This window comes from Melozone crissalis, unplaced genomic scaffold (assembly GCF_028551555.1).
Source record: "Melozone crissalis strain CALT ecotype California unplaced genomic scaffold, PUWL_Pcris_2 ptg000007l_1, whole genome shotgun sequence".
Taxonomy (NCBI): domain Eukaryota; kingdom Metazoa; phylum Chordata; class Aves; order Passeriformes; family Passerellidae; genus Melozone; species Melozone crissalis.
Window position 1 is genome coordinate 4,658,716 of NW_026535785.1, and position 18,475 is coordinate 4,677,190.

General features: G+C 40.5%; 1 protein-coding gene across 1 annotated transcript in view; it reads right to left on the reverse strand.

The window, feature by feature from the left end:
* The window catches only part of CMIP (c-Maf inducing protein), a 130,524-nt gene that overhangs the window by 49,976 nt on the left and 62,073 nt on the right, over positions 1-18,475 (reverse strand). The window contains exons 2-3 of the mRNA XM_054269480.1: positions 12,109-12,234; positions 3,131-3,181 (exon numbers count right to left, since the gene is read on the reverse strand). Of these exons, the coding sequence (XP_054125455.1) occupies positions 3,131-3,181; positions 12,109-12,234 (177 nt within the window). The remainder of the gene's footprint in view (positions 1-3,130; positions 3,182-12,108; positions 12,235-18,475) is intronic.

Here is an 18,475-nt window from a genome sequence, read left to right on the forward strand (position 1 = left end):
CCCTACACCCTGCTGACTTCAATATTCAAGGAAAAAGACACAACTAAAAAGCTCTGTAAGCATCTTGACAGCTAGTTAGCAGGATGACACATAAAACCCCTTGGAGCTGGATCTAAAGCATGGATAATTACACGTTTGGTTCTCTTTTATTTCTGTTAATCTGTACCATCTCTTTTATTATTCTCTGGGTGGCAGGAAGAAATTATTCTTGATTTTTATTTCCGTGTTTGTCTCAACAACAAAAATAATTTCCAGGGTGCCGGATGGCAAATTGAATTCCCACAGCATGTTAAACCTTAAAACTGCACCACATCAAAGCTCTCTCACAGACCTTAGCACCTTCCTACAAAACCAAAGTGTGTGCCTGAACCTAAAGAGCTTCCCCAGATATTTGAGACACAGCTATTCACTGTTCCTACCCATTTCCCATGCAGCTCAGGGTACATGCAGCATCTGATTCCCAAGGCTTCAAGCAGAGGAAAAAGAGTCAAAAGGACACTGACAGAATATGAATCTGCTCCCATAGCTGTAATTTAAGAGAGGGCAATTCCCCACTGCTGGAAATTCTCAGAATATCAGTTTGCTGTTTGTACAGTGGATTCCTCCAGCCTTGTTTGGGCAGGGCAGGAGAAAATTAAACTTAAATCTAGTGCCAAGTGCACTGGGGCTCAGCTGGGCTCCCTAAATGCTCCCACCACACAAGTACAAACAATAGCAAGATCATCTCTGTTGAATGTTTTCCCCTGAACAACTGTTACAGCTATCTGCACCGGTTTGCATCTGTGTTCTACATCCCACAGAAATGTTTTGACCTATTATTTGCAAGACCACTGGACAAATATATCATTCATCAGCACAACCGCCCAATTATAATACAGCTGTGGTGATCTCTCTGCCACCTGGTGCTTTGTGTAAATGCCCCACTGCAGAAGAATAGGTTTCCTGTTTTTTGTGGGTTCCCTCACTACCTGCCTAATCATCAAACCATACAAATCATGGAGTGAGATGAACCTTGGCACCTGGCTCTTAAAGTCATATGTTCCAGTGCCAGTAAAGTGATAAACTTCACTAAGGCAGAGACACAACTGCACTCCCTCACTCCCCTCCTACACTGACAGCTTGTCCTGGCTCTCCAGCCCATTGGGATCTCACTTAAGCCTGCCAAAGAGCAGAGAGCTACCAGGTGCTTTTCCTCTGAACTATAAAGCAACAAAAAAACCACAAAACCTAAATTACCTCCATTTTAGCAAAGAGGAATTTCTTAGTGCCAAGTACCTGGGCAGTGACTAAACCCTGTCACTGTTCTTATGGGAAAACACTATTTGCTATTCTTGGTAAAGAAAAGGGCTTTCAAATCAAGATAATGTTTCACTTGTTTTTCAGAAACAAATTTAATGGGGGTGGGGAGGGAAGCAGGGAAGCAAAAATAAATTCTACTTTGCACCAAGTTAAATTACTCAGAGTTTCCCAAAATGAGAGGCTTGGGTCAGAAGCACTGGAAAGTTTAAGAAATGCTCCTTTAAAAACAACTCCCACAGAGCAAAGCTCCTTCTCCATGACTGAAAGGCATGTAAGCAAGCCAGGTCACTCTGTCTAGCCTGGCTTGCTTTCTTTCTTTTCCTTTTTGTTTTGGTTTTTTTGTTTTTGTTTTTGTTTTTTTTTTTTTAAAGAATTTATTTGGTGAGTTGAATGGTAGGGCCATGTTACATCTTTACCACATCTTACTTGGTGTTTTCCAGAGCTGCAGCTCCAACCCCAATTCTCCCCTCACTGCAGGAACAAAGTGGGTATGAGCCACCAGCACTTTGGTACCACAACCATCCTGCCTGGGGGTGAGGGGAAAAAGAAATTTCATCATCATTTCTATCCATGCTTCCTCTGATCATCCCTGCCTGCCAAAGCAGGACAGAAAACAATGCCCACATGGAGATAATGCCTCTGCATGCTTTAAGTGCTTTGTTATCCTCAGGAGTTGCAAAGAAATCAAGGCTGGCTGGGTATTGTGTTAATGATACTGTCAAGAGGCCAAAATAAAGTGCTGCAGCACAACCCAGCCTTCTGCTATCAGCACTGCTGCCCCACTCTCGTTTGGGCAATCAGGGTGACAGCCTGGAGAATTTGCCAGTGGTCTGGGAAAGGAGATCTCAACACTTGGCTTCTGCTGATAAGAGCCTGGAACACGATTCTGCCAGACACTGATGGCCACACAAAGCAAACTAACACTGTAGCTTTGCCACACAACTGTTTTGCAACTATCAAATACACCTACAACAAAACCAGTTTGGTGGGAGGGACTTCCGTATATTTTTCCATGTGGTCGCTGTCAGCAGGCTGAAATCTTGATAAGCTGCACAGGCAACTTGGCTGACTCCACTGAAACCCTGCTGAAGACAAGTCCTGAGCTGAAAACTGCTTCTTGTGTTTCCCACTGCAAGGCAAGGGAGGACAACCAACCTCAGCATCTGGCCAAACCTCATTTCTAACTGCATCAAAGATCCACACAGATTCCATCCAAAGGTCAGCAGCTGTGGTTTTTGATGAGGAATGTGCTGCTTTGGAGAGACAATGCTGTCACTGTGATCCACTGTCCCTACTCAGGGCAATCAGTCCATTGTCCCACTGAAAATGAGAAAGGGCTTGAGGTCTCTGAAATGGAAACTGCCTTTAATTCCAAATCATCCTAAAGTATAAACACAGACTGATGCATCACTGATTGATGTTACACATACAATAAACATCTCTAAAAACACTTTTTCTCCCCAGCTTCTCAGAAAAATCAAAAACAACCAAACAAAAACCCTCAAAATATCCCAAGAGTCCAGAGGATAAGATGCGGTGTACTCACTATAGCATATCACACTTCACAGTACAAAACTAAAACCATCCCATCTCTGTTCTGTTGAAATGTGAATTAACTGCCTATCACAGACACATGTTGATAAAGCTGGGCTGTGTAACAAGTTAATTTGTCCACTTCATTAGTGACACAGACATGTTAAAACTGCAGACATGTTCTGATCTAGGGTTTCTGCAAGAAGAGACTTTATCCATTCAAGACTCTGACAATGAACAAACAGGGAATTCTAAAAAGTAATCTTGGAGAATGAAGAAGATGAAGTACAGAACTTACCTTCCACTGCAAAGAATGGAACCACTGATCCCTCAGGTAACTGTTTGCAGCCTGCAATAAAGAAACGTTACAGACAGAATCATTAGTTTCTACCAGTGCTTCAGGTCACTCAGGTACTTTATATTATAACCAGTTTATTTTCACAGAAAGCAATGATACAAAGACCTTGCTGCATTATAAAATATTGAACCAAAACCTTACAAAATATTAAGCCCCTATGAAATGCTGTCCAGCTCAAAAATTGTGAAAAATCCTCTGCGAATTGAATCGGGTGTGGGTCAGATCTTTAACGTCAGGGTGTATTTGTCTCTGCCATTAACCACTGGAAGGAGAGGAGGAAGATGGGCTGACATTTTAATAGGAGGGGTGGGTTTTTTCCATACTCTGATTTATTTTCTTGCCCTGCTCTTGTCCTCAGTGGCCCCAAAGCAATTCAAATAATGTCTTAGCTCTTTCAGTGATATTAAACCAGTGAAAAGCCCAGCACACACAGACGTGCAGATACACGCACAGACTGTTTGCAGCAAGAGCAGAAATGTTGCAATCATCACTCCCAGCCATCACCCATTTTTGGCCATTTTCAGCACAGCTGCCAGAAATTCCCAGTGTGAAGCCAGGTCGTAGCCAATGGAGGAACAGTTCAACACTCCCAAAGGTCAAAAGGCTTGGTATCAAAAAATATAAAGGCATGTAGAGTGACGTAAATATGCGTGCCTTAACAAGGTGACATGAGTCTGAAATATTTGAGTGGGCAGAGATGCCCTTTGGCTTTTCCAGTTCCCCCTTAACGCTGCCTATGGGCAATTTTTACCCAGGTTTCAAAATGTTTTACAAAAACACTGAAAATTACAGGTTAGCCTGCAAATCCATGTTAAAAAAAAAGGTGAGGTTCTTTGCCAGTCAAAAAGCACATACTTCTTGCAAATTAGAGCATCACTTATCAAGTTTCACTCCCCAACACCTTTTCAGGTAAGTATTCAAATTCCACACTACAGAATGTATTTAATCTCCCAACACTCATTCAGTTCACTTATAATGGCAGGAATACCAGGAGTAAAAATGCTGTATGGCTACCAAAAAATGTGTTTAATCTCAAGGTCAGCTAATGATGGTTCAGTGACACAAATTTGGACTGATTACTCTGAATTAAATGGAGTAATATCCTTTTATATATGCATTACATATTATTTATATCTTAATGAGAATCAATTGCTCCTCCAGTAGATGTTGAGGCAATAAAGCAGGAATAAATATATTATAAATAATCTTGGCTGACCACAGAATTTATCAAAAACCTTCAATTTCAAGAAGAATGCTGACATACCAGAATATGAAATTGCTACAAATGCAATTAAAAAACTTCCTTTTCTATTTTCTTCTTTTTGCATGCAATGAAAAACTGTAAAAACATTTGGAGTGCAGATCTTCAGGATATTTGTCAGACAATATTTAATTATTTTCTGTTATTTACACTGTATTTTATGTAAATGTGGGCATTGTAACACCAGACAGACTTTTAACCTGTATGTTACAGATTAAAATTTCATTTCAATAAACTTTATACTATATTTTAATACAATGAAAAGGTCAAAAACAATTTGTCACCAAAAGGCATAAGAATGTTTTTAACATAATTAAAAAGACACGAAGGAAATATACTTAGATATTTCTTATCTGTGCCCAGAAAGAATGCTCTAAAACCTCAACAGACTTATCAGAAAAATTTCATTTCAAACTGAACCTTTTTTCAAGGAGACAACTGGTTCATGCAGGAGAACAAAAAAACTCCTTTCCAAGTTCTAGCATCAAAGCCCTCTAAAGAAAAAGTAAAACTGAAGGTTTTTGTAGGTTTCATATATACTTAGCAATTGTACCAATAAGACTGCGTTTACAGGAACTATACAAACTAAGATACTGTTATTTAAATCAATATAATCAAAATTATTCTAGGGGAAGGAAGTACTTCACTCAAACAGGCAAAATGTCAACCTGATTCAGTCCCTGGTCTGAAAGTAAGAACAAATGCTGAAGCCCTAAATTGAGATTTGTTAATTATTCTCCTACTTTAATGATGTCAGAAGTACAGAATGTAAGATCACTGCAAATAATTAGAGAATATCATGTGCAGATAGATTCTGGAAGTGACTGGAGCCTGAACTATTAGTGAGGACAACAGCATCCTGCAGAGCAGGAGGCACAAGTGGACTGCAAATACAGGGGGAGAAAAGAAATTAAGAATGCTGCAAGACACAAAACTAAAATTGGCAAAGACTTGTACAACTCTATGGCAGCAATACACAAAAAGCATTTTAGAAGTAAAATTAGCAAAGTGACCAAGTTCCAAGTGTGGGACCAAGCACTGTCTACACGTAGAGTTAGTTATTGTAGAGAAGTGATCAAGCAAACTGGCACCAGAGCTCAGGCTGTTATTCAAGACCACTTCCCAGGAAAATCAAGACAAAGAAGACAAAGTGAACAGAAAACAGAAAAACAAACCTGTAGAGAATGCCCACACTTGTGCTAGTGATCAGGACTCAGTGGTAAGAGAAGCCTGGAAGGCCAAGGGCCATTCCAGCAGTGTCTTTGCACCATGCTCAGCACACACTGAATGCTCTACCCCAACCCCCTTATCCTGAGGGATGCTGACATCAGAATCCCCCTCTCTCACAGGCTGCAGGGACTAATCCTGCCCTGCACCCTTCCGGCCACCCAACCCCAGCAAAACCACAGCAGCGTGCAGGAAACGCTGGATCTCCTGCACAGGAAAACAAAGATCCCCCCTTGCACAGCATCCCCTGGGCCTTCCTCCTCCAGGACCTCCTCCCTGCAGGCTCACACTGAGCAGGCAGAGACTTCATAGCAAGGATGCAAAAAGAGCCACCAGGTTCTTGTGGGTGCTCGGCTGCCCAGGCAGCTCTGCAGGCACTCACTGGCTCGAGCATTTGGGTTATTGTGAGAAACATTTCTGACAAAATGCACCAAAGTGTAAAGCAGTGGAGGGAACCACAGTTCCTTTATGGGGCTGCACAGAGACATTCACAGTTTATCTGATGTGCATGGACAGAACCAAGGCTTTCTGCACTGAAGTCATCACTTGCTGGGAACTGACACCTACAGGTTTTTACTGCAGCTAAGGGCATAGTTTACTATATTTGTTCAGCTCTAGGGTACAATAAAAAGGAGAAAATGAGACAGAAAATACTTCAAACCAGGCTTTCCTTAGGCATTCTGACCACACAAGGAAAGTTTGTGTTTTACTTTCAGCCTTATCCTTGCAGTGAGCCCAGTTCTACCTCACTCTTTCAACATCTACCTTTCCTACTTAAAATTCAGCTGGAAATGTTTTGCCCGCTGCTGTCACAAACAGTAAATGAGACAGGACTGAAGTACAATTAAGATTCTACAATTCTTCACTGTACTTCAATACAATTCTACATATAGAGGTATGCAAAATAATAGTTTAGGCCTCTTGTGTGTTTAGTATGTTTAGGCCCCCATTCTGCAAATAATTTTGTTCTCAAATGCAGTGGCTTTAACAGGATAGTGGGTGACACATGGTAACTGAGCTTCCTGTACAGGCAAGACCTCACATTGTTTTTGTACAACCACAACATAGTAGAAAAATACTTTAGAAAACAGGAAAATGTGGGAGTAAAACTTAAAAGGTGCAAGAAGATTAAACTACTTGAAGCTTATTTATTATTCCAATGGGGAAGAGGAATATCTACTTTAAGAACATCTACTGTTGGCAGTATTTTTTTTAAGATTAACTGATCCTGGAACTGTGTTCTGAAGGATTTTATATTCTTATTTTCGGGGTGTAAAGGTTCAATCAGAGAGGAAAATCCACTTGGGATCTTCTGTAGTACAAACTTTACTCATAGGATTAAAGTCTCCTGTTTCAAAAAGACAGATCACAGGAGAAAAACTGTGCAAGAGATTAAATGCCTGCATATGCAAAGCTCTGGTCAACATGAGTGAATTTATGCCTCTGCTGAAAAGGGAAGCATTTGCTCTGCACCCCAACTACTTCATTTCTTAGTCAGTGAGTAGGAATACAAGTTCATTATTAAAAAACAATGAATGTTTTAAAGGCATGTTTTCCTTTTTGTTCACAAAAATAGGAAACAGAACACTTGTTTCATGCCAGTGTTACAGCCCCTGCAATAATTTGTACCCAGGCAAGGAGGAGACTAAATAGGACTGTGTGTTATTGACAAACAAACACCTGAAACTCTGCAAGAAACAGAGCACTCTAAAAATTATGGTGAAGATCTCTGCCATTCCTTGAGCAGTAAATTACCACTAGAACATCCTTTGCTACTGGCATGTCTGTTATTAAAAAGAGTACAAGAACAGGCTTGTCCATGTAGCAAACTGTTCCTGAGTTTCTCCTTGCAACAGCATCCTTCACACATGTGCTTCATGGGGATTTTGCCATCTGAATGGATGTGGCAATAAATGGGATTTGATGACCCAGATTTTGGCTTTGATTCCTCCCGAGTTTATTCTGTGATTCTCTCTCTCCCTCACTTGCTTTCTGGTCAGCAGGACAGGGGTTTTGCTGTGCTTTTTTCCCAGCTGATATTCATTACTGGGACTCATAAAACACCACTGGCTTCTCTGCCCTCATTTATTATCAGCCACAAGAACAGAGGAGTGTCCCAGGGCTGCAGGGAGCCAAACCCCACACAGCTGGACAAAACCTTCACATTGCTGATGCAAAAACCTTCTGCTGCACCTCTGACTTGGGCAGACCTGCAAGGGAAACCTGCCTTAACCCAGGGTACAGACAGACTTGCTGGGAATTGCTAGAAATGCCCTTTTCCTCCTTAAAATATTCCCTGCCTCAGCTGGGTTGTGGTCCTCATATGACCTCTCCACACTGATAGCATTGGCTGGACTGGCACTTAAAACAAAAGGCAGGTTCTCCAAGGAGACTAAAATAAAATATTACTGAAAACCCAATGGAAACATTTACCATGGGGACTCCCTGGCACAAACAGCACGGTCAAGCACCGAGCTGAACGCGTGACTGTTGTGCTTGTCAAGGCTTCCTGCTCTGTTTGTTTTTCCTTCTGACTGCACTCGATTGCCAAGAAATGAATAAAACAACACGAGCAACAGGGGTGGAAGTGGTGGCTTTAAGGCTCAAAGAAAGGACAGCACAGGAAAGCAAGGCAGTACTGTTGGGACTGAAATACCAAAGTCTTTTTTCCTGGGACTCTTCCTACATTTGGTGCTCAGCAGCTCATGAAATTATACTATAAGGTTTTTTTATCAATCTTTTTCAAAAGGTTCTTCCAGTTATTTCACTATCAAGGGTAGCATCCTCCTCATAATCATCCTCCACACCTTGTGCTTTACAAAGGGAAAGCAGAAGAGCAGGAGCCTAGCCCACCTCAAGGAGGCCCTGCTATTCCTGATACTAAAGAGCCCACACTTCATCAAAAGTTAAATTTAGCTCCTATTTCCTGGCCTGAAGAGCTCGTGGCCTAATGAGCCAGCTTCAGCAACACCTTCCCTCCCACTGCAGGGAAGAAAAAAATATCTGAGATTTTGACTGCTGCTTCATGGAAAGAACCAGGGATCCCATCATTTGGCAGGGGGAAAGAAAACACAAGCCCTGAGCATGTCTAGAAAACTGAGAGCCCATGATCCCCAAAAACCTGACTGCCCACATGGGACAATGGGAATCCCAAATGCCAGGCATGAAACGCTCAGATATCTGAGCTTATTCAACAAACACTGAGTGGGAAGGGCTCCACACACGAAAACGGCTTTTAGATGTGAACCCAGCCTGGATTAAGCTGCCTGCTGCCTGAGAGCAGGTCCTCCTCTGAGAGGCAGGTAGCCACGTCCTGTTCTGGTGATCTGATTTCCCACGGGGAGCTGCATCACCTCCGGCACTGCCTGTCAGATTTCATGGGCTAAAATAGCTTGGGATGGGTCAGTGTTGCCATGGGAGGGCTTGGGATGATGTAAGGAAAGGTAATGGCACTCTTCCCTCTCTGACTCATTACTGTGCACTAATAAGTCAGAAATAGACCCTGGTGACAGCAGACAGAGGGGATGAAAACTTGAACATGGACAGGGGCTCTCCTGTGGCATCTCACGCAGAATTATTTAGGTTAGAAAATACCTCCAAGATCAAATCCAGCACTGCCAAGCTCATCACCAAGCCATGTTCCCAGGTGCCACATCTACATCTTTTAAATACCCCCAGAGATGGTGACTCACTCACCTCCCTGGGCAGCCTGGGCCCTGAGAACACTTTGGGTGAAGAATTTTTTCCTAATGGCCAATCTAAACCTCACAGCCTCTCCCTCACCCACTAAGCTGGTCACCTTGTCACACTAGGAGGTCAGCTTGGTCAGGCAGGACCAGCCTTTCATAAATCCACACTACCTTCAGTTAAGCAGAAACTGGAATCTTAAATTCTTCTCAAAAATGAAAAACTGGGAAAGCCTGTGATTTACTGAACTGCTTCATTTTATGTCAGATCATGTCACTATATCCCATGGTTTTAAAGAATTTACAATGCAGCATGTGCAAAAACATAGATCAAAATATAAAATTTATATTAACATTAAATTTATATTATATTTTCAATGTATAAATTAAAATTATATTGATATTTTATTTTATATATAAAATATAAAATTTATATTAACATTAAATTCATATTATAATTTTAATGTATAAATTAAAGTTATGTTAATATTTTATTTTATATATAAAATATAAAATTTATATTATATTATTTATTTCAGTCATGACAGTACTGCCTTGCTTTCCTGTGGTGTCCTTCCTTTTAGCCTTATATTTATAAAATTTATTTATTATGGTTTTAAAGAATTTACAATGCAGCATGTGCAAAAACATAAATCAAAATATAAAATTTATATTAATCAGAAATATTAAATACATTTGGAGTAGTCAAAACAGTTAATTTAGACATTTTTACATATGTACACACACACACTTTGTCTAAAGACTTTGGAAAAAAAATAAATATACAGATTTCACCAATAGTGTACTTCAGAAGAAACAGCACTGGGAACACATTTTGGACTAGTTTGACTTGTTCCACTATCATACACTTCCTGATACTAGAGCTGGGCATTACATCAGAGCATGCTGCTGCTCAGATCAGCAGAGCAGAATGATTTCATAAAAAGCTGGAAGTCACAATTTCCCAGAGATGTAGAGGTCCCTCACAAATCTGGAAATAACTGAGCTATGCAAGGGCTGCTTTCTCAGCTCCTCAGCTGAAGTGTCTTTTGGGTACCTCCACTCTTTGTTATATACATTAGAAAATTTCAATTACTTCATAAATCCAGCTTTTTCAACTTGATTTCTTCAGCAGACTAAACATAACTTTGAGAACTGTTTTGGATTTCTGAATACACATTACAACTGTATAAGGGAAATCTAATTTTATACTCCCTCCAATCTGACCACATCTGTTGAATCAAGATACTACCAAGGACCAAGTCATATTAAAAACATTTTTTAAAGTTTGTATTTCGAATTATGCTGAAATTCCCATAGTTATAATGTAATCTGATCCAGAGTGCTCAGCCAGGCAGCAATAAACACAAGTCCAGCTCAGTCCACTTCTTTATGAGTTCCTATGAGGTTACATAAAGACACCAGTCTTTTTGAAGAAAATACCAAAGTATCGATGCTAAGATGTTGCTGTTTCACAAACACAATTATTTATGTGTTTGGTTTGTTGTTTTTGTCTTTTTCTTTTTTTTAAGAGACAAATGTCAGGCTGCTCCAGATTACAGCCTGTCTGCCCTACCAATTTCCTTTCCACTCAGCAGGAAGCTATGAGTTCAAGTTTTATCTTGTATAGACCCAAAAAGGCAGCTGCCATAAACTACAGAATAAGGACTTGGAAACAGAATTTGGAAGGGCAGGTGCAACTATTTCATCTGTTGAAATAGATATAAACTTAAATGCTAGCACCACTAGGGAAATTAATGGAAAAAGCAGAATTAAAATTATCATGAGAAAATCATCCAACTTGAGAAATTTAGACAACTTTCTGTCTAATTAATTCCACTAATGCATTAGGCAAGGAAGATTTCAACAATAATGAGAGCCCTAATTTAGCTGTTGGGAAATCATGGCTTGTCTTCCCACCTGGATGAAATACACACACACCACAGTCATGGCTGTATAATCCACTGAAAAAGTAAAATCCAAAGGGTAACAGATAAACTATCTTCACAAAACAATGTACAGAAACATGAGAGAGAACCATGCAAGAGTTAAGCTGAAGCCAGTTTGGTATTTTTAAGTTATGACCTTTCAAAGCTCTTTGGGGGCAATGCAGCTTTTCCTCCTTACTCCAGAGTATTTCAAAGCTCAGTGCTGTGGAGTGCTTTTCTGTCACTAAAAACTTGCAGTGACCTAAGGGGGCCTATAAAGCCTCAAGTGGATGAAGAAATCTGGAATAATGTAAACACAGTGTCTTCTTTTTGAAAACAACACTTCAGAGAACCAGCATATATAGACATCCATACAAATATACTGAAATATTTCAGTGATGATTGAATTTTTTTTAAAAGGTATCTGTCAGTTCCAGTGCAATTCCGGGTTTCCTATATTAATTCAAGGATGAAACTTAACTTTTTTCATGCAGGAATAGGACTGTATGTAAAAATACAATCATTCCAGGCCCATATCAATGTGCCTTTACACAGAGCACCACTTTGCTGCACAAATTCAGCAAGAAGGTTTAATCACTATGGCCCAAAATTTCCATTCTGACTGTTGAACACCACAAAGAGCTTCAGAGCTATCAACCTGAGCAAATTTTCTGGTGGTTAGATAACTTGACAGCAGCAAGTTCTCCATCTTTTCTGAGTCCATCTAATTAAGATTTCATGCAGAGGAAACAGAAAGAAGTTGAAGGAGATTCAGAGCAAGAGAGAAATGAAGTTGTACTTTTATGTTTACTGTACCTGCAGTAGGACAGTGCCCCCCGGGATTGTGAGCTGTAAACAGTACTTAGGGGCATTCTCCCAGGAGAGCAGTTGAACATCTTCAATAGCACTGTAGGAAATGGAGTTTTCCATGTACCCAGTTGGCTGCAAGAAAACAAAGGAGAAAGGAAAAAAAAATGTTTACTTAGCCATCACAAGTTTCACAATTTCCAAGTAAGAACAGCACTATGAAAATTACACTTGGTGTTGAAAATATCTGCAAAATCAAATTGAAAAGCAAACTTCCTTCCCAGGTCATTCAAGAGAGACCCATCCAACCAACCTTCCTCCAACTCATTCAAGTGTTAAGATCACTCACATAAAAACAAAACCAGGCCAGTCAAAGGTGCCTAAAATACACAAATGTCAAGCATTCCTGGACCCAAACATCAATGGCACCTAATTCCAGGTTGAACTGAGCTATGAAGGGTCTGTCCATGCAGAAGCACCTCAGTCACACAGACAGATCAGCACTGTCCCACTGCAAGGTTGCTTTATTCCACACATTCCCCAGCTGCAATTTTGATCAACCACATCACCAAGATCCAGATTCCTTCACTTGACAGTGATTCTTGGGGCTCCAAAGATGCAGCCTTTAAGTTTCAGACTCAAGCAAAAGCAAAGCAACCAACATTCTCATCTTGGCCTACAGATAGATAAGCAGTGGTTTCCTGAAGAGAGTGCTGATATCCAGTTTAAAATGAAAGTCACAACTAAAACACAAGTAAGTAACTGCATTTTGCACTTAAATGTACAATACAAACTGGTAGTTGCAGGAAGACAAACTTAAACATGAAAGTACTTGTTAGTATCCCTTTAATTCTTAGGCATGACAGAAGTACAATTATCTCTGAGATAAGATGAAATATAAATGTATCTATGCAAGCACACATGAAATTATATCTTAAACTGAGTAAATACACAGTGCTATAGCTGTGTACCTATTGAGTATGCATAAATACTCTGTACTTTATGCAAGTCATTTTTAAAGTAATTGAATATTTAACAGAGGTCCTCCAAAGACATCATTTACTTTGCTGTGCTACAGCATAAGTGAACTGATCAGTACTGCTGTGGCAGAGAAACTAGTTTCATACAAAAATAATTAATCCCACCTCATGGATAAACCATAGACTTGACCATGTCTTTCAAAAGAATAGAGCTCATTACATTTATGAATTATTTTCTCACTATTACTGATTTACATATAACTTCAACTTCTCAAACTCACTCCCACTGTGCCCAATGCATAAGTTATTTTTAACTGACAGTCTTGAAATAACGAAGGCAAGGGAGGCAACCACATCTATTTCAGGGTCAAACAAGGCCAACTCCTAAAAATCACAACACAGGATTCCTGGGGGCGAGTGTGAAATAAGCAAATTGCATTTGGAACGTCTCTACTTCTAATTGGTACAACTTTCTTCCATAAGTTAAGTAGGTGGTGCATCTGGAAACCGTTCTTTGGAGTTCCACACTTCATACATGTTTCTAAGCCCATGAACGTCATCCACCAGAAATGCAGTGACAGCCCTGTCACCCACCTTTGCTGCCACAAGAATTCAGCTGTCTTTTCAGCAAGAAAAACCCAGCCAGCCACAGAACCCAACCTCAATATCTCTCTCCCTAACGGTTGTTGCTGCAGCGCTCACTTTGCACCGGCCCTGGGTGAAAACAATTTTCACTGTCTCTTTAACGAAAACCTTGTTATGCAGGAAGTATGATAAACTTCTGCTTATTCATTTACCCACAATATTGTTCTACACTGGTGACTGGAATCCCAGTGGCTTAATACTGATACTGTACGTCATGAGTTGCCTACTGGAGAGTAATTATCTCGTTCTCACAGGAAGCCAAAGGCCCAAGATCCTCTGGTAATCAGCATTACAACACTCAGGGAAAAATATCAAAACAGCCAACATAAAATCTAGTATGCTCAGGGGGCAAAGTTATCAAAAACATGCTCTGAAAGACTGGAGAAGGGAGAGATCCAGAACCAGTTAATGCAAATAAAAATGAAATTAATCAAAGGAATTTAAATTTCTCTTTTAAGAAGGTGTTGACTGGCCTTAATACCCTCCATTAACTTCAAAGAGAATTGGAGGAATTCTCACAGAAGCTGTTTCCAAGAGAAGTTCCTCCTATACCTTAAATCATCCACTTAAACAGCATTAAAGACAACTGAGACAGGTGAAGCACAGCTCTGCAGCCATACACAAGGATTTCATCCCAGGCATAGATCTCTTCTCACAGGACAGTTCTTCTCCTCCAGGAGAACGGAAGAGCAGAGTTCTGCAGTTTGCCAACGATGGGAAGACTACCTAAACCATAAAATGGTCAATCAGTCTAAATGAAAGCCAATGTGGTACTTTATGTAGCACTCATATGATCCCATGTCCACACCTTCCATCTAGCCATATTACACACTGTTGTTTGCTATCTTACTCAAAATATTGTTAGCCTAAATATACTTCAATCCCTGTAAGCATCATCACATGCATTGCTTCTCATTTCACTAAAACACAATCTTTTAAGAAAAGAAATATTTTCAGTTCTGAAAACACAAGTTATAGGCAGTTTCACCTTTATTTCACAATGGAGAGCATCTAAAGCACAGTAATTTATGACTGTATAAAGCCCCTTAAAATTTTGCTGTCAAACACTGAGGACCATGCTCCCACATCAGGGCTGGGCAGAAATGCCCTGAGGAAGCCCCAAAACAGAGCTGTCACCAGAGCTGAGCTCACAGAGCTGTGGTGCTCCTCACAGAGACCACGGCACCCACAAGGGGAAGGTCAGTCCCACACAAAGGGGTCCTTTCCCTCATCTCTCCGCACACAGGGCCAGCTCCTACACAGATACAAGGACAGAGCTGTGCTCCTCAGCAGTGTTTTCTCAAGACCAAGCACAGTTCAGCCATTTATCAGGAAGTGGCCTGAGGTAAAACCACAGCCTGAGTCACTGGTTTCTCTTAAAACACAGGTTATTCTGACATTCAGGTATGTGAACGTCAGTCACAGTGAATCATTGTGGTTGATAAATGAGCAGTGCCAGTGCTGCACATTCTCATGCCTGCACCCACCCCCCAGAACTGCATCCTCACCCCCAGGTCTCTCCATGGGAAAGTCAAATCACAACAACACACCAGGCCAGAAATGTGGATTCAGAGGTTTGAAAACACCAATAATGAGCTAGATCCTCAGTGGGTCACCGCTGAGAAGCATCTGGCATGAATACCAGCCTTAAGCAGCATTCCCACCTCCACCCACCCACTTTGTCTCTGCCCGTACAAATATTTGTCTGGCTGCGGCGTCAGGCAGATCAGGGAACCCATCCAGCTTGTGCCAGATTACTTCTGAGCTCCTTCAGCCCCATTTCTAACATGAAACAGAAAATAATATGTTGACATAACTTAGGGGCAGCACATCATTTGGAAGGGGGAGCTGAGGACCTGAATACCTCAGTTTAATTATTGCTATCAGACAGTCTAAAGCCACAGCATCTTGAGAAGCAGTTATGTCAAGCTCAGTTGAAAATGCCTTTATTTAAGAAAACATTAATTCTTATTTTTATAGTTGTCATTTTTGAAAGGAGATTTATATTTCCTGGCAAAGTCTGATATCTGTGAAACGAAGCAAGATAATGGACTTTTCTACTTCACTCTACAAAATTAATCCTGGCTTAAGAAAGTTTGGCCACAGAATCTACACATGTCAGCTTACAGATTTACAGTTACAGTTTGAACTTCTGGCTGTTTGCTGTTGAATATGTTCTGAAAAACTCTATGAGATTCATAAATGAAAAAGCAATTTCTTACAACAAACAAAAACCTCATAAGGAAACATTTTTCTCTTCCCAGTAACCTTTAGTCTCTAACAAAATATGCAACTTCTCTGCTGGGAAATCAGGTATGCTTTAACTTGGTCTTTTTTCAATTCCACAAAGATTTATTAATCATACAGCTCTGAAACTTTGCACCAGAATAGGCACACACCAAAACCTACTACAAATCAAATCTTAGGGGAATCCAGTGCTCCCAAAACTGGAAGAACATGTAGGTTCCTGCGTAAGCCTGGTTTTCTCTTGTGTTTCTGGGAAAAGTCAGCAGCAGCAAACTACTCAATAATGCAAAAATCTGCCCACTTGTTTCCATGGGAAATTCTAAAAGGGAAAGAATAAACATGACGTCCATTGTTAATATGAGGCTTGTATGCACTTACTCATATAATAATGCACTAAATCTTCAGCTGCATATTTTCTAAAGTAGGCATCCAGGAAAGATGAATTCTACAAATAGAGATGGTTATTTGCACTAAAACATACTTAGTCTGACAACTCCCACCAACACAACAACAAGGGAGAATGATTTTCCCAATTAAATACTCCAGATGGTGGGGGGGAAATGGGGCTGTTCCAGACCCTCTCTCTTCTGCTGTCAGGTGCTTATTTCTCTCTTGGCTGCTCTTGAGAATGAGCCATGCTCCTGCTGCAGCCCAGGGTGCTGAGCATGCTGTGCCACATGTAAGTTTTCCATACCCAAATAAGATTCAGACCTGCTAAATAGCACACAGGAAGAGCTGATTGCTCTCAAAACTTTGATGGAGGTGGAGACTATTCACCATTACTGAAGGGTAATGGACTCTGAAACTGCTGAAAACAATGGCTGATTCGAAATAAATCTCTGTTAGAAGACATCCACGGCTCCACAGAACGTCCCTGCAACTACAGATATTTCAGATAAGGGCAATTAACATCTTTGCTCATTAACTACAGAACCTATCAGAAGGCATTTATCAAATTCAGCAATTAGCAGTACTATACCACAATATGCAGTACAGTACAATTTGTCTTTTTCTTGACATGGAAGAATTTACTGCCACGCTCACTTGTCATTGACTTGAGGGAGTCAATGTTAATCTCATGGAGATTAAACTGATAAAAAAACAGACAAAAAGACTAACAGCAAGCGACACTCAACTCTGCCCCAAAACTACACAAATGTATTTCTGAGCTTTCTTGGAACAACATTCTCATCTAATCCAGCAGACTTTGTGGTCCCCCAGCCTGCCCATTATAACCATTCCCTCCCCACTCCTCCAGGTGAGTAGGTGATTTTATGTGTTGGACCACAAGAAAAGATTCCACCTGCTCTGTGTAGTGAAATGGGTGCTCAATCCAAGGCTCCATGAGGTCTCCTCATGGGGCAAAGCTAAATTATTTCTGCTTGGAGCTGCACTGTCCCTAAGTATCTCCAAGTTGGGTATTGATGCTTGGTGGGGGTTTGGTTGGTTGGGTTTGAAATTTTTTGGTAAATGGAAATAAACTGGGACATTGTGACCCAAATCTTCAGTGACCTATGTCAGTCAAAGTTGAAGGTGTATTAGTTCAATGGTGATGGTAAGAAAAAGAGGGAGGGGGTTTTCCAGCATAATTCTCTGTGTGTGGGAGACTGTGTATAAACACCCACGCATGTCTATGTGTGCATAAATGCACACACACACACCTGCCTTTCTTTATAGCTACACAGTGGTAAAAGACAGCAGAAATATATCCCACATTCTCTACATAAAAATACAGCAGCAACTGTCACTGGCTCAGTGCAAAGCAGCTCAGGTGCAGTGGCAAGATTTCATTGAGGAAGACCAGATCCTCCACAGAGCTGGTCATCCAAAATAAATCAGTGGAACTTCACTGATTTATCCAAGCTGGGAATCGTTACTCAGAAATCCAACAGAAGTTCAACCAAATCTAGCTCGGCAGCAAAAATGTGCATAAATCTCTTCCTTCCTCTAAATATTACAGACAACCAAGACTGGAGGCTGTTGCATTAATTAACCTTACAAAACTGATAAAAATATAAGAGCTGCCAGTAAGAAACAGCTTACCCCACACTGTGCAGAAAAAAAAATCCCTCCCAGTCAGGAGTGGGGCTGAAATATCAGTTCTGTGGAGCTTCAGCAAAGGGACAGACCAAAACTGTCCATCAAAGAGATGACAAGAAAAAACTGCTCTCAATATTAGGACATATGAGCTTAAAATATGTAAAACCTGTGCAGCAGACACCAGCAGTGGGAAGAGCTTCAAATTAATTCAGATCTGAAGCAAGTTAAAAGCACAGAAGTTCATTATTAAGAAAAAGGGAAATTCAGGTCATTTAATGGAATATGTACCATGACAGAGGAGTCAAGTAAGAAGGAGAAATGTATTATTTAGCTGAAATTCACATAGATTTTTTTTTTTAAACAATGACATTCTTCTATTTTACTGTCAAACCCAGGTGAAGAAGCACTTCTGAAGGTTCGCTGATTTGAATTCCTGGGAGTAAAATAAGATATATCTTGAAGAC